Consider the following 16,417-nt stretch of genomic DNA (forward strand, 5'->3'; position numbering starts at 1 on the left):
GAGTATTATGGTGACAGAGTGGGGAGGACAGGATGACGCTCAAGCATGGAAGAGGCAATCCATGCCCAGAGTATCCCACCTGAACAGAGAAGGTGGAAGAGGTTTGTTGTCAGCCTGCAGCCATATGCCTAGAGCCTTGTGTATCCTCAGCAGACAAAGCAAAATTGTAAACAAACAAATCAGTGCAACCAGTGAAACCACACGCAGCACACAAAGAAGGAGGAAGGACTTTGCTAGTTTTAGTCAGGTCTCTTTCTCTTTCTCTTTCTCTTTCTCTTTCTCTTTCTCTTTCTCTTTCTCTTTCTCTTTCTCTTTCTCTTTCTCTTTCTCTTTCTCTTTCTCTTTCTCTTTCTCTTTCTCTTTCCCTTTCTCTTTCTCTTTCTCTTTCCCTTTCTCTTTCCCTTTCTTTCTCTCTTATTTTTTCCTTCTCCTTCTCCTTCTCCTTCTCCTTCTCCTTCTCCTTCTCCTTCTCCTTCTCCTTCTCCTTCTCCTTCTCCTTCTCCTTCTCCTTCTCCTTCTCCTTCTCCTTCTCTCTTCTTCTCTTTCTCTTTTGCATTCTTGTTCTTTTTCTCTTTCTCTCTCTTTTTCTCCTTCTCTTTCATGTTATTTTTATTTTTATGCTATTTATTTATTCAATTATCTCTTTCTTTTTCTCTTTCCTTTTTTTTTTCCTATCCAGAGGTTTGGGAAATTTATTTTATTTCTAGCTTTGCAGCCAAAACAGACACCAGAGTTACACCAAGATCAGCACGCCTTAGGTCATCATAAAACACGCAGGCCAATTGAGGCAGCTCTCCTTGCCACCACTGGCAACAGGACATGAGGAGTTCAATCTAAGCTTGAGCATGGTCATACACAGCTGCTGACTTGGAGCTGACATCAGCCAGTACCAGCTTGATCTAATTTAATTGCAGTGTCCCACTCCTTTATAGATACCATGAAGGCTCACAGTCAGTGTGAGACACCATCCGTGCAAACTTCATCAGAGGTGCGTCTCTCCCTCCAGCTATGAGTCCACACTTTGTCCAAATACATGGACGCAGTTTCTAGACTTGCACATGGACTTGCTTCTAGGCTTGCTTTGAGGAGGTTTTTGCAATTTTTAAAAAAATATACAGTTATCCCATGTTTTAGTCCTAGTCTCTTGGCCTAACCTGTCTGGGACATTGCAACACACCTGCATTTAATAAAGAGTGTGAAATCTCACAGGCAGACCATGCGTGTGGAAGGAAAGGCAGAGCTCAGACTGAAAGCTAACAGCAAGGTGATTTGCTTTATTTGTGCTGAAATAATTCAAGGCAAGCATGTTGTAGGGGAACAAAGGAGATGGCCAGCTTTTCAGATACGTTTCAAAAATAACCCCATAGGGAAGGTGCTATCTTCTGTTTTCTTGCTATATGTTCTTCCTTCACATCATAGGACTCCCTGATCCAGCACAGAGGATGTCACACAGTACCACCCTACCTGGGGAGTTTCCTCATCTCACAGCAATGCATTTGGAGGACCCACATTTTCTTGTTTATCCTGTTAAAGGACGTGGTAGCATTCTGCAATAGAGAAATAGCTTCTAGGCAGGTTACCTTGCTGTGTAATTCTCAGCAATTCCATCAGAGAAAGAAAGATGAAATTAAACGACAGCATGTATGCCCAAGACATTCATAGCCATTTATAGGTCATGTTGATCAATCAGAGGGCTTGTTGTAGGCTTCTTTGCACATGCAGAAGCATGGGAGGAAGTTTAGAGAGGTATTTAAGAGTTGAATGTAGTTCATGAATACTTCTGTTGTCCATTGAGCTCTTCACAAACCCACCAGGGGACTGGTTGCCTTGTGCATCTCACTTGCCTGCAAACTTCAGAAGCAGTTTAGGGAACCATTTCAGATTATTCAGAGTAAAGCTTGAGAGACAATCTAGTCCTTGATATAGTAACTTCATGTCTCCTTTGTACTGAGGAGCCCAGAACTGGACCCAGCGCTCCAGGTGTGTCTCACCAGTGCTGAGTAGAAAGGAAGAATCACCTCTTTTGACCTACTGGTGAGGCTCTGCCTGATGCAGCTCAGGATGCTGGTGTCCTTTACTGCAAGAATGCATTGCTGGTTTATGGTCAACTTCACATCTGTAAGGACCTCCAAGGCTTTTCTGCCAATCTGCTCCCCAGCCTATTCTGGTGCTTGGGGTTACTCCTCCTCAGGTGTAGGACTTTGCACTTCCTTTCACTGAACTTAATCAGGTTCCTGTCAGACATTTCTCCAGTTTTTCAAGGTCCCTCTGAATGGCAGCAAAACCATGTGCTTTGTCAGCCACTCCTCCCAGTTTTGTACCATCTGAAAACTTGCTGAGGGTGCACTCTTCCTCATCATTCATAACAATGTTAAACAGCATTGGCCCCAGTATTCAACCCTGGAGTACTCCACCACTGGCTGGCCTTCAGCTGCATTTTTTGCTGCTGATTACAACCCTCTGAGCCTCACAGTTCAGCCACTTTTCAATCCACCTCACTGTTCACTTATCTAGCCTGTAAGGCACAGACAAGTATCTATGACAGTGTTCTCAGAGATGGTGTCAAAAGTCTTGCTAAACTTGAGATAAACATCATACACAGATCTTCCATCAAATTTTAATGAGATTGTATGTTTTCCTACTGCTTCAAAGGTAATTCAGAAACAAGGGACACACTGTCTGAGGCAGTGGGACATAAGAGGCTTTCCTGATCAAAGATCCTTTATCTAGAAAGCATCATGCCCTTTGCCAGTTATTTGTACTTTCCTGTAACATACATAGGCAAGTAAGTCTAGCATTGCTTTTGGGATACTGACCTTGCAACCTTAAATATTGATGTCCAGCTTCCAGCCTAGTTTAAAAGATGAAACAGTGCCACTGCTTTAGATTTCTGTGACTGAGGGGTAGGCAGTGGTAAAGCATATTCTACTACTACTCTTGAGAGATTCAGGCTGCCCCATCACCAGCAAACACTTCATTTACCACACAAAAATGTAGTGTCACAATGCATTAGCACAAACATTAGAAGGGAAAAAAGCAGAAATCTCTCTGGACTATGAAACATTAAGTATTTGAAGATTACAATTTAAAAAAAAAGGTCTATGAAAATACAAGTCTGACTTGTCACCCACCTCAGTTCCTTCTCCAAAGCAGTTGTAGCAGAGATGGCAGTGTCATTAGACAAGCCAAGTCTTTGTGGTACCAACAGCTGCTGTGGCTATTTGCCAGGACATCCCAAAGGTTCCACTGCTTCTGAATCTGTGTAATTTTGTAAGAAAAACGATGCTACACACAAACATGTGGTCATCAATGTCAGCTCGGCAGGCTGAGAATATATCAGCTAAGGTTATGTTAACAATTTCAGATACAAGAGATCACAACGTAATAGGATCACATTACGGAGGGGAGAGTTGAAGAAAGGATGGAAAACCAGGTGCAAACCATCCAAAAAATGCCTCTTGGCCAAGAACATGGTTTTCTCAGAGAGTGGCTGCATTGGTCAGGCCTGCTCACAGCTATAACATCAAAACCAAGTTTCAGGATGCACCTGTCAAAACTGGAGTGCTGTCTGGAGAGGCAAGGGTCACCTTCCCATGACGTGGAGACAGCTGGGCATACAGTGAGACAGCCCCACTGAATACCCCAGCCTCAGCTCCTGGGAAGTGCAGGGCATGCTTGTGGTGGTATTTGGAGCTGTGCCAGGCAGGGGTGTGGGTCTGGGTATCTGCACCACAGTAACTCTGCAGCCCTGCTTCTCTATCCCCACTGTGCCAGTAACACCACAGGGTCCTGCACCTGATGGCTAAGTGCAGCAAGCTGCGCACCCTGTGGTTCCCCAAAGCACTTGGAGACCAATAGAGTGAGGGGTTTCTTTGTTTCTGAGTCAGAGCTGCTTTCCAGTGGGCTCTGCATGCAGGCATCTGAACATACAGACTCCTGATCTGTGCAGGCGCTGCTTGAGCTCCCTCTCCGGCAGCATTTGTGTTCTTTTGCCATGTGCTAGCTTTTGCCCAAGGCCAGCCCTTCCTTCCCTTTCAGCCTGAGCTAAGCCACATAATGCCAACACTTCAGAGGAACAGCGCTTCCAGGACTGCTTCACTTGTTTTGCAGTGGCAGCAAAATGCAACATAAAATCTCTCCAACTACTGTATGTTGTGTGGTGCTGGAAATCATGTTGTTTTGACCAAGTAGCTAGAAGGAAAAACTTGTTCTTTTGGTAAGTGGTCTGATTGTCCCCTGCAAAGTAAGAGTGATTATCCTTTATTTTCATTTCTGTTGTTGATCAGTTATGATGAATGCAGGTCTGTAGGTTTAAAAGATAGAGAAGAGCTATTCTTTTCTGGACCATATAATGCCGTTCAGTGGTTTCGCACTGAGCTCACAATCTACTCTGTAAAGTTTGTGTTTATTTTCACTGAGTATGAGTTTTCTAAAAGAAACAGAAACTCTTCCACCTGTAATCAAACTGTACTTTGAGTCCCATCCCTTTTACTCTTCCGTTTCCTTCCCCCTTCTGTTCAGAGGATGAGAAGAATCAAGTGTTGATCACAGATGGGTGGGTGCAGATGGTGAGTAACCTGTGTCAATAAAGAAAAAGCCCGTTTCAAATAGCAAACTACTGAATGTGATTTCTTAGCTGAAAAGCAAGATTGCTGTCTTTTAATTTGTAATGTGTAACAAGGAGACATTCTGAGTCCTTGAAATTTCTCTATTGCTCCTTTTAGCATTGAAAATGAAATGTAGGAGACTACATTAATCCTTTGGGCAGACCTGTTGATGTTTGGAGAGTGAAACCAACTGCATTGTTCAGCCAGTGGATGTAAGGCTCTAGTAACAAAGAGCCCAAAATTAGGGTCCCACCATAGCTGAAGGAGAGATTCTTCAAGGGGCTCAAGGCCCTCTCCTAGGCCAGTGGCAGGGATTTGTTATGAAGGAGCCAGACATCCAGTAAAACCCAAGTACCATGCACTCATAGTTTCTGGGAAAATCCCCACCTCTGTCTGAAATGGGGAGCCAGGGCTGCCTCTGTGAGGAGCAGGGCACAAAGATACCCAGCACTTGCCCACAAACACAGAAGTGATGCAGCCACGCTTGAACCACGTGGAGACTGCTTGGGCTGTGTGGTGGAGTGGCCAGGGACTGCAAGAAGCCCCATGCTGCATTGCTACTGGCAGTGCCCAGACACGTCAGTGGTAACACTGCCTTCCCTCACACTTTACAAACCTCATCCATAAACATTCCTCCTCCCTCTTCTGCAACCTGCTCCAGCTGGGTCATGCAGGATAAACAAAACTGAAGGCTTTGGGGGAGGGAGTTTCCCGTCAGGTCTGCTGCTGGCTGCGTATGGTGAGATATAGTCTTTTCTTATGGTGCGTAAATCAATTTCCTTAATGGCTTGCACAGTAAAGATGCAGCTCTGGAAGGAAAAATCCGTGGGAGACTTGAATTATTGAACTAATTCTGATTTGACTTTAGCAGCCAAACACTATCTCATGTTAATGGATGACACTGAACAGGCTGTTTCTTCCTCAGCTACCTGCTGGGATTTGCAGTAGAAATGAGTTGTTTTCTATTGCAAAAACTAACCCAGACCAACCTATAGGACTACAGGACTGTTAGGACAGAGCCTGTGGGTATCCTGGCCCTTGCAGAGGTGTTCTTCAATTATAGCACAGATAACTGTTTCCCTTGCAGCCCTCCCACAGAGCTTTGCTGTAAGTCATAATGTTCAGCACAAAAGCTGTGCCTGCACCTTTCTTGAATTAAGTGTTTATGTTAAGGTGAAGGAGAGTGAATCAGAAACAACCGCTTGGGATATAAAGTTCACTTACCTATCTCTCATAGCAAGGTGTTTATTAAAAGAATCACCCAATCTTTGTAACAGATTAAATTATTTCCACTAAAGAGGGACTCTCAGATATGCCACTGATGATACCCAAGTCATTCAAACCACTTCAGCTCAGAACCAGCATGTCTCATGGACGTGCCTAGTGCCAGTGTTTCTGCCAGCCCACTAGAAAAAGTTTGGGATGCCTGGCTTCAGGCCACAAGGTGGAGAGGTTAGACACTAAATTAAAACACCATTCACAGCATTCAGTCATCACACTGTGGATTCCTCTGTATATGTGCCAACATTTCTTAATAATTAAAAGTTGAGCATTAAACTCATGTACCATACTACTGCTATCGCTATGGGCAAAATCCATGCTGTTCCCATAATATTCCAGACAATTTAGAAGACTTTTACCAGATCATATAATCTGGTGTATGTATTTGCCAACAACAGTGGGTTGATGTTTACTTGACTTGGGACCAGTATGAATACCCAGGGGTGCAGAACTTGCGATTTCCAGCTGACCAGATTTGAGTACCAGACATTCTTCTGTATAACAGGTAAGCAAGATGCGCAACAGCTGGTGGGAGCCTAGAACTAGAACATTAGGTTCTGGAAAGCAGTCATGCTTCATTGATATTCTGGGGCTTTTGCCATCTGGGGATTTGTCTCTTACTCTTGAAACATTAACAATAAAAGCAAACAAGCGCCAGCTCTAAGATTTTTCTAGTAGTCAGTCTAAGTCTTCCTTTCTGTAGTTCTGCAGATGTCTTCTTTACCTTTTCCCAGTGAATTCAGAGAGGAAACAATTCATATTCTCCTTGTTATTACCATGGCACTTATGGAAAATTATTACCATGTCTCTGCCATAGTGTTCCTGCCTGAATTAAACAAATGAGTTTTCTTCTCACTTTCCTCATCACTCATATTTTATAAACCTCTCCATCATTCTTCTTCCCCTCTGAACACTCTCTAATCTGTTTTTCTTCCTCCAGAGCTGAATTCAGCTCTCTAGCCAGCACTTCTGCAGTGTTGAATAGAGTAGAAGCTCTCTAGACAGATGTTTCCTTAATGCTTTCCAGGAGGAAGGGATTTTGGTTTTGCTCTGACTAACATCTTAGTTTTGGACTTATTTTTTGATCTATCACAAACTCAAGATGTTGTACTTCAGCCTTGCTTTCTTACTAGATTTTCACTGATCTGTCTTTCTCTGACAGTTTTAAGGGTAATACTTTTCTAATCATCCAGACTGAATTTCATTCTTTTGGTTTCCCCAGCTCACCAGGATCCATTTTCCATTCCAAGCCCTCACTATGAGATATCCGAAGGAGTATTGGAGTGACCTGGATTGTTCAAGTGTTCTTTATTTCAGTTTTACTCCTCACAGACTCCTTATTCCTCTTCAGTCTCTAAAAAGGAGGCATATAGCCTCGTCCATATTACTGTGGTTTGTTTTTAAGTAACATGATGTGACAAAGGCTTTCTGAAGTTCAGATATATCACCTGCCTCCTCATACTCAGTAAGAAAATTAGATCGATTTGATGGAGTCAGCCCTTGACAAATCTGTGCCAGCTCTTTTTAGCTCGTTATCTTTGAAGTTAGGCTGATGTGTCTGTAATTTCACCTCTTAAAAAATATCAGAATCATCTTTGATCTTCCCTAATTCACCAAACCCTTCCCTGTTCTCCAGGAGCTCTCACAGATAATTGTTAATGCTTCAGAGGGTATTTCGGCCAGGCTCTTCAGTTCTCAAGAGTAAATTTCATCAGCCCTGCTAACAGGAATAATTTTTAGTTACACTTCTTTAACCTGTTCCTCCCCTATTCTTCCCTGGACTCCTACCACCATGTGAGAATTAATTGTGGTGAGCCACAGTTTGTGAAGAGTGAAGCACAGAGGGTGCAGGATGCTGCAGCTCTCTGCATCCTGTTGTTTCCTTTCCTTTTCTTCAACAGCAAGTAATGGATCTGTCTAGTCCTTTGTCTTTTCCTTGATTCCTTGCATTTATAAAAAACTTTCTTACTGCCTTTTATGTCTTTTGATAGTTATCACTCATTCTGCACTTAGTCTTTTCAATTTTGTCCCTTTGTTTTGTGCTGGGCACAATACTGAGGACTGAGGACTCAGAGATAAATAAAGATCAGGTCACAAAAGGAATGGAGGGTCTGAATTTTCCATCTGGTTGTGAGACAGGGTGTGTTAGATGGTGTAGTCATTCAACACAGACCTGCACATAGCCATGACAGGCAAGGCTCTACAGCATCAGCCAGGGGAACCCTCTGTAGTTAATATCTTCCCAAGAGACTCCCTGGAGCAACCCACCAGGCCTGCTACTTTGAAGAATTCTTGTCCTTGCCTGGCTCATTGCTCCCTTATTTTTCTCAGAATTGCTGGAATCCTAAAGAAATGATCTTTTCTTAGTCCCTTTCACCTGGTTTCTGCTCTTAGAGTCTCAGCAAATATCCTCCTACAAGCCCCAAATCTAAAACAACTTCCCCCCAGTGCCTTCCTCCATTGCCTGAAGCAAACCCTTGGCCCCTCTGAATCCTAAGACACTGCAGAATTGTTACCTCAGGCCACCACTACTGTTACAACAAATATCTGGGTAACACATACCTTGATTTACACTGTGAGCTGCCTGATTCTGACAGCAGCCCCAGAAAAGCCTCATTGTTCCAACTGTCCCATTTTTGGATACAGCTGCTGTGACAATTTTGTTCCTTTCACTTCTGCCTTTGCTCTGAGACATTGAACAGCTCTGCCTCTCACTTCTTTGAGAACATTGCAGCATGCAACCAGCATGCCTGGATGCAGGCCAACAGTGTCTATGAGAAGCCAAGATACTGATCGAGGGCGAACTCTTCATCCAGGCATAGGACCTTAATCCAGATATTCTGTGAATTAAATTAATCCAGAAGATTATTTTTATGTTGACAGTTACTCCATTTTAACTCAAATGTCAGCTTGCTTTTTCTTTGTTTTGTTTTGTTTATACTATGTTATAGTGCAGATTAAAGATTCAGTGTGACATTTCACACAAATGTGCTGGTGAATTACTCTGGATCTTGCCAATATATTCCACCAGGTAGGGCACATAGAACATTTGTTTGCTTTAAGTCAAATAAGTACAAGCCGTTTTCCTTCATGAATGAAACCAAGGTGTTTAGAAGCAGTCTGTGAAGATCTTGAAAGTTGTGTAATTATGGGACAGACCCACTGAAATCATTTAGGCCTGTTATTAGTGGTACATTTCCACTTCACAAATCAATAAACCACTTTCCTGAGCAGTTTGCTTAGGACATTCAGAGGACCAACTGAGGTGTCATCTAGAGAATGGTGGTGTGCACCCTCACATCATGTTTCATGTGCAATCCAATTAGGTCTTTCTTGAGAGTAGAGAGGCATGTGACCACAGGAGACCCTGAGAGCAGCACTTCCTCTGCAGTGAAGTTCTCCCTGTCAGGCTGAGGCTACAACTCTAGGTGAAAAGACAAACTGAGACTGGTCTCAGACAGCCAAACTTGAGTCTCAGCCTGCTTTCTCTCTGTATTGCTGATTCAGTGCCTGTAGGGCCCAGCAATCAGGACCTACCAGCAAACACACAGGCTATCCCCACAGTCACTCACTGTGGTGGACAAGAAATGTCCAAACTTTGTGTCATAGCTGCTGGCAGACTGGCGCCAAGTGTGTCCACAGGGCCCACCAGGGAACAAGTGGGTCTTCCCTAGTGGCTGGTTCTCTGTTGATCACTACCCCTGAGACCCCTTAAAGCATCACTGTGGTTTCACTGGGACAGACCCAGTAAGGTTGCTCTCCAGGGAGCAACAAGAGACAGGAATAAAATTGGCATGTACCAGAGCAGAGCCTTCTCCTCCCCTCCAGGTAAGGAGGTGATGCAGAGGGTGACTATATGGGCAGATCTGGTGTCCTGCTTATCTCTTGGTGAGCTATGAACTCCATGGTGGAGAACTGGTTACTTAAGAACCCAAGGAAAGAGTAAAGAGAGAAAAAGTAGTAACAGAAATCTGTTGTGTAAAGTACAGGAATTCCTTTGTTACAGAGATTTAACTGCTGTCAAAATACTTTGCAAAATTTTAGAAAGAAAGTTGATAATCAGCCTACTGACTGGCAACAAGGGCTCACAGAAGCAGCTAGATTAATAAAGACATTGAAAAACATGGATGAGTGGTAAAGATGGTGTTTCCAATGCTTCATGAATGTTTTATTTCCCATGATTCTGAGAGCAGGCTGTACTCACTGCTGCTCTCCATTAGAGAAAACAGATAGGTAGAGGAGGAGAGAAAAAGGATAAGAAGGGGACAGTTGTCTTCTGTTAAGGAAAGGAACAGAGCCAAGATTCAGGAGAAACAGGAAGAAAACCCTCCATGTAGCCCATCCAAAAATGGCCATGACAATGGGAGTCAGACCTTCCCAAATGTAAAGGGACAAATGAAGGGAACCCAGCCACCCCAGAGCAGCAGTGTTTGTGCAGGTACATGGTCTTGCACACATGGTTTTGCCACAAGGTGCTCAGCCTTTGCAGCAGCAGGCAAGGACAGTAATCAAGGATCTCTGTTTTGGGGATTTTATCTTCAAAACGTGTGGCTCAAAACTTACTGCAAAACACCAAACTCCACTCACTTAGGTGACTCAGAGCTGGGGTTCACATTAGTTGGTGTTTTAGGGAGCATACAGAAACAATTACAGCAAACAAGTAGGATAAGTGCAGCATGGGAGATAATTTTCCAGTTAAGGAGGAGCTCCCTCTCCTTCACACAGTGCCTCTAAATGGCCAGCACGCAGTGAGCTGGTGAGATAAGGTGAAGGCTGCAAAGCTGCAGGCCCACAGGGGGGAGAGTGTGCAGGGGTGACTTCTGTCCTTTGCCACCAGCTGCCAGTGACACAGGCTGTGCAGATCATCTTCCTCACTCCCTTAGCCCTCCATGCTGCTAGATTGCTGGGGAAGGCCTCCAGAGACACCTGTGGCCCCAAGAAGAAAGTTTGGAGCATCCATTATTTTTTTTTTCTTCTCTCATCTGAATAACAAAAAAAAGAGGAATAATTAGTTTGAATTAATATACAAGTATTATTAATTTAACTAATTTAATTTAATTAAGTAAACTGCTTAAAATGTCACATGAAAAAATGATAGTGGACTGGACACATCCAAAGTAAAACTCAAGGCCCAGGTTAACATACAGAAGACAAAGGCCTGCACCAAGCAAGTTTTAGCATAACAATGTATTTTCAAGGGACTGTGGGTCTAACGCAGGGCCTGACAAGGAACACCTTTCAAAAGGTTTGTCACAGTTCTTCCAGCCACAGTGCATGGATGCCTATGTACTCTACATTCCTGTCAGGCCCTTCAGCACTGCCTGTGATCTACTGGGGCCAGCCAGCACTAAGAGACAGGCTGAGCTGCTCCTCAGTGACCAGAGTGTTCTGGGCAACCTACCTCAAAGATCCAGTGAAAAATAGAAGGGGATCTTCACTGGTGCCCCAGAAAGGGAGATTATTCCACTCATGACAGCATCTTCCACATGTGCTACTTGTTTGGTTACCCCATGACTACATCACACAGGCTTTTGGAGAAGAAAATTGCTCAGTCAATTGGGCAGATAAGAGTAGAGATGAACTGCACCCTGTTCATGCTTGATTCTGACTGATTTCTATCCACAGGCATTTTGAAAAGCACACGTTACATTGATGTCTGCTGGTTCCCCTTTAGTGTACAGAAGTGTGATTTGAAGTTTGGCTCCTGGACTCACAGTGGCTGGTTGATTGACCTACAAATGCTCGAGGCTGATATTTCCAACTACATCTCAAATGGAGAACGGGATTTAATGGGTAAATCAGCTGGCCTAATAATTTTCAGTACTGTAATTCTCAAAGGCAAACCCCAAATTTTTAGAAATTATCAATCCCATTGGGTCATGAAATACGGGTATTAAAAGTTTCTATGTAAGAGGCAGGAAAAAAAAGGAAAAAATCACAGATCAGAGACAATCTTTCAGCTGCATTCATTGAACTGTATCTGAAAACACTGTGTTCTGAAGCAATTGCCTGCAACTGCATCTGAGCAGTTTCTCCGTATGAAACTTGGATGTGTCTCATGTAGGTGCATGGAACACTACTGTCACATCTACTCTAACATATCAGCCAAAAATTGATTGGTATAATAAAAAACCACTATTTCAGCAAAACTGGAATGAGCTTTTACAGAGATAATCTCTCTCACCCAGAAAACCATCAAAGTGTCTACCCATTCATAATAACTGAAAATAACTGCAGTTCAGTATGACTCTCTTCCCTTCTGTGCTTTGGAAGATACCTGTATTTTTAAAAGAGGAGTCCATGCCCAGAACTAGTTATTCGGAGTAAGCTCCTAGTGAGTTATTTTGAACTTATTTATGTAGCTGTATGTCAGAAGCAATGTTAGGGAAATTGATAGAATATAGACCACCCTAAGGAGAGCTTGCAAAAGGAACTTTTCATTTTCTAGTCTGGATATGTAGACAAGGAAATAACTCTCAATGACCAACTGCATGCAGTAGTTTTACCATTCAGGGCATCTGAGAAATAATACAATAAGAGACATAATCAGTATTCAGTTTCATGAGAAGCTGAAGGACTCTGTAAGGAAATCCTCCTAAAGTCCATCCATTTCAGAGCACTCCTGACTTTACAGTGCACCTTTATAGTGGTTATTTCTGTCCAGTAACTTTGCATATCTGATTAAGAGACAGTCCTTTAACCGTGACCAGGGGTAGACAGAACAGACCCTTATCTAGCTCATACAGCAAAAGTATTAACACCTCAGGCAAGCCATGGCCATATCCTTTATGGAGACTTTGCCATGCTCCTGTACAAAACATACACATTGTCACATCTTCTGTCATGCTCACAGAAACAAAAAAGAGGTGAGAAATGATGTCATGAAAGATACAAGGTGATGAGTTCTTCCAGCTCCCCGACTTTTCCTTTGCTGCTGCAGTCCCTGATGTGCAGCATCTCAGACAGTCTACTGCAGCTGGGTCACCATGGCCAACCCTGCAGTACAGCTATATTGGACAACTATGTCTCTTAACCTTCAGATATGACAGACTTTAAGCTTAACTTGACATCCCTTTTGAAAATTAAGCCATATCCTGTTTGGTTTTCCTGACAAAACAAAGCAAATGTGTGTGAGAGAATACAGAAAAATAAGAACTGGTGGCATCTGTCACACAGAAAATCTGCTGCATGGGCTACTGAGCATGACATCAGCTGTTTGTCACCATTCCCTGGATGTAAGAAGGCAGAATGCACATTTTACTGAGTTAATCTTTGGCACTGCAAATTGTTCCTTGTTGAGGTTTGGATGCTCAGCACAGTTTTGATATGACCCAGATGAGCTTTCTTGGCTAAGCCAGGTTCTAATGACTCACAAGGCATGAAAATAAACCCTACAAAACGCAGAAGGTAGACTAGGAAGAGCAGACATCTTGCAATGTTGCCTCAGACATTGCTGAAGACAATGAAACATTAAGAGTTGCCTTGGTTGATTTAACCTTGTAGTGATGTATTTCAGCTTTCAAACAACATTGAACTGAGGCATGCTGTCCTTTGTCCCCTTTAATCTATTCATCCATGTGTGTATCACTGGCCACAACTGTTAGAAAATTACTTTTGCGTGGTAACTGATTTGGTGGTGTCTTTTCTCCCTTATAAATTGCCACAGGACACTTTGAAGCACTCTTCAACACACAATGTGTGGCAGAGGTGCCACACATTGGCTCATAAACCATCAGTTCTTGGCCCATTCCAAGAGGATAACTGTGGGTCCTGCACCTCTCCCCACTGCTCTGATCTCCCTCTCTGTATGTGTCCCAGGAAAGAGGAATGAGATGTACTATGAATGCTGTAAAGAACCATATCCAGATGTGATGTACACCATCACCATGTGTCAACACACCCTCTACTATGTCTTGAACCTACTCATTCCCTGCCTTATCATATCTGGCTTGGCACTGCTTGATTTCCTTTTGCCAGCTGATTCAGGGGAGAAGATTTCTTTAGGTAAGTGCTAAAGAATCCATTTATTTCATAAGCATTTCCCATAAAATGGAAAATAAATACCTCATGGTGCTTGATGAATAAAGATTTCCCTGGAGGAGTAATAGAAGCACTTGTTTGGTTGCAGAAACCATGGTAACAGCTTTCTGTATGGCATTCACACATCCTGTGCTAAACACTTCTAAAATCTTTAGGATTTTACCATTGGATGAGGCAGAACTTGTTATTGGCACAGGCAGCACTCTGCCATCCCTGTTCTGTTCTTTTGTACGTCTCAATGCGTTTCATAGCTGATTAACTCTGTTTTTCAGATAGGACATACCAAGACACAGAGTGAAGAGTTGTAAGCAGCAGCTGCTGGGCATTGGATTTTCACCTTCCAGGTTCAGCTCCCAAACCATCAAGCCATGAGTCCCCCATGAATGAAAAGCAGTGACACCCTAGGAGGGGCTAAATGAGATTTACTATTGTGTGTTTTGATAAACACAGGAGGGGTGCTTCCAAGAGAAAACAGGGGAGAGCTGGAAATACATAAGACTGGCCCAGGTGAGACCTTAAGAATTAATTATGCACAATTCCAATCAGGACAGAGAGCTTTTAAATCATGTGAAGTGCCTTCAGTGTTAGTAGAACAATCAGGGATCTGAGCAGCCTGTCTTACAACAAGTAAAATGCAGGCTAGGAGGGACTCAATTGCTGTCTGTGGAAGATAGGATGGAGACAAGAAAAGAGTTATCTGATGTTGACACAAAAATGGGAGACAATGTGCATGCAGTGATATTATGATTTCTCAGTACCAGGGCAGTTAGGTTTAGCAACAGTCTTTGCAGAGAGAACAAAGAGCTTCTTTTAAAACAGACTCCAGCTCTTTGGAGGGTGTTATATAATATGCAATAACGAGAAACTAGGCTTATGTCTGTGCAAGTCTCTCCTAGCACTTAATAACCATCTGGGCTTTGTTTGTGTTATGTTTTGGAAAAGCATTGCAGTTTTCTGATTCTGTAAGCTTCATTTCACTCTGCAGGAAAGATTTCTCCATTACTTTAAAAGGAGCAAGGGTTTGGGTGTAAGTGAGAAAAGTGAAAATACAGCAGATAAAGGTGCATCCCGAAATGCTCTCACTTTGTGGAAGTTCTCATCTGACAGACATAAAGTCATGAGTTTGGCTTAGCCATAGATCAGGACAGGGTTATATTTAACAGCAAAGACATCAGAAGAGCAGCTGCAGAGTTCATGTTCCTCATGTTCTTCCCCTCCATGTTCACTCCCTGCAGGTATCCCTGTCCTGCTTTCCCTGACTGTATTCATGCTGCCTGTGGCTGACATCATGCCTGCAACTTCTCAGTCCCACTACAGGTAAGTTGACTTTCTCTGCTCTGTGCACAATGTATGATGCTTCTCAAGAGCTCTTCAAAGCCTATTTGAGGACTGACTCTTTTTGTTACTATAGTTTTGCATTTCAGCAATGTCAGAAGTAAATCTCTGCCTGGGCTTTACTGTTTTCATGTATGAAAAGAGCCTACATGAGGGATTCAAAAAGGCTCTGGAAATATCAGATAAACTGGTAACTGCAAGGATTGAGAAAACACAGAATGTGGAGATTTGGGTAGGCAAAGAACAAAGTCAACACCACCAGTACAGGCACAAGTGGTACTGGAATACTACTCAGTATTACTCAGAACACTACTCAGCCCTGGCTCTGGATTCATTGCGACTGTCTATAAAGTCCCTTCAACAGCACTTTGGATGAAGCTGTGTGCACAGAAAGCTTTTGAAGATCTCAGTGCTGTGGTCTAGAGAAAATTAATCTTTCTTCTTCTGCATTACACACCCTCCCTGCTGTTATACATCTCTTCCCCACCTGCTCCCTTCTCCTTCTCTTTTCTCTCTACTCCAAGAGCAATTCAGGACACTGCAGTCAAAAATTCAAATGTATCACTAGAGTATTTTTAACTTGCTGAAAACTATGAGACATTATAATCTTGGGAACATGAGCCAGACAGGCATTGTTAAATCCTCTGTTTTCATAGGACCATCCCTTTACCTTGATCTCATGGAGCCTCAGTTTCTCAACTATGAACTGGAGAAAATGTTATTCTCTGATGTCATAGCAGGGTAGAGAAAATAAATCTGTTCTGGTTTAGAAAATAAAGAAGTATGAACACCACAGGAAAACTCAGAATCTGTTTAATTATCATCTCCTGAGCTAAGGCCTATCTTTGCTTACAAATCATTACTAAAGTACACATTCCAGACAGTAGAAATAAACAAAATATTCAACAATATATCTAGGTGGTGATGGAAAGTACACCCCACCATTGTATAATTAAAGCCTCACACAAGTTATATCATGAATAGGACAAAAGACCATTTACCTAGACAACTTCTTTATCTCACTTCAACAATTAAAACCTCAGACCTAACTCTGGGGAAGGAGGGTGACTGTGCAACAATAAGGGCAACAATGCCCATAGGCAAGAGTTTCTGAAAGCCTCCAGATAATTTGGGCATCTTATTGAAAGTCAGCA

General features: G+C 42.8%; 1 protein-coding gene across 1 annotated transcript in view; it reads left to right on the top strand.

Moving 5' to 3' along the window:
- The window catches only part of LOC141937449 (neuronal acetylcholine receptor subunit alpha-7-like), a 54,853-nt gene that overhangs the window by 22,698 nt on the left and 15,738 nt on the right, over positions 1-16,417 (top strand). Inside the window, exons 5-8 of the mRNA XM_074855092.1 lie at positions 11,514-11,681; positions 13,707-13,892; positions 14,379-14,435; positions 15,164-15,245. Of these exons, the coding sequence (XP_074711193.1) occupies positions 11,514-11,681; positions 13,707-13,892; positions 14,379-14,435; positions 15,164-15,245 (493 nt within the window). The remainder of the gene's footprint in view (positions 1-11,513; positions 11,682-13,706; positions 13,893-14,378; positions 14,436-15,163; positions 15,246-16,417) is intronic.

Source organism: Strix uralensis, chromosome Z, assembly GCF_047716275.1.
Source record: "Strix uralensis isolate ZFMK-TIS-50842 chromosome Z, bStrUra1, whole genome shotgun sequence".
Classification (NCBI taxonomy): domain Eukaryota; kingdom Metazoa; phylum Chordata; class Aves; order Strigiformes; family Strigidae; genus Strix; species Strix uralensis.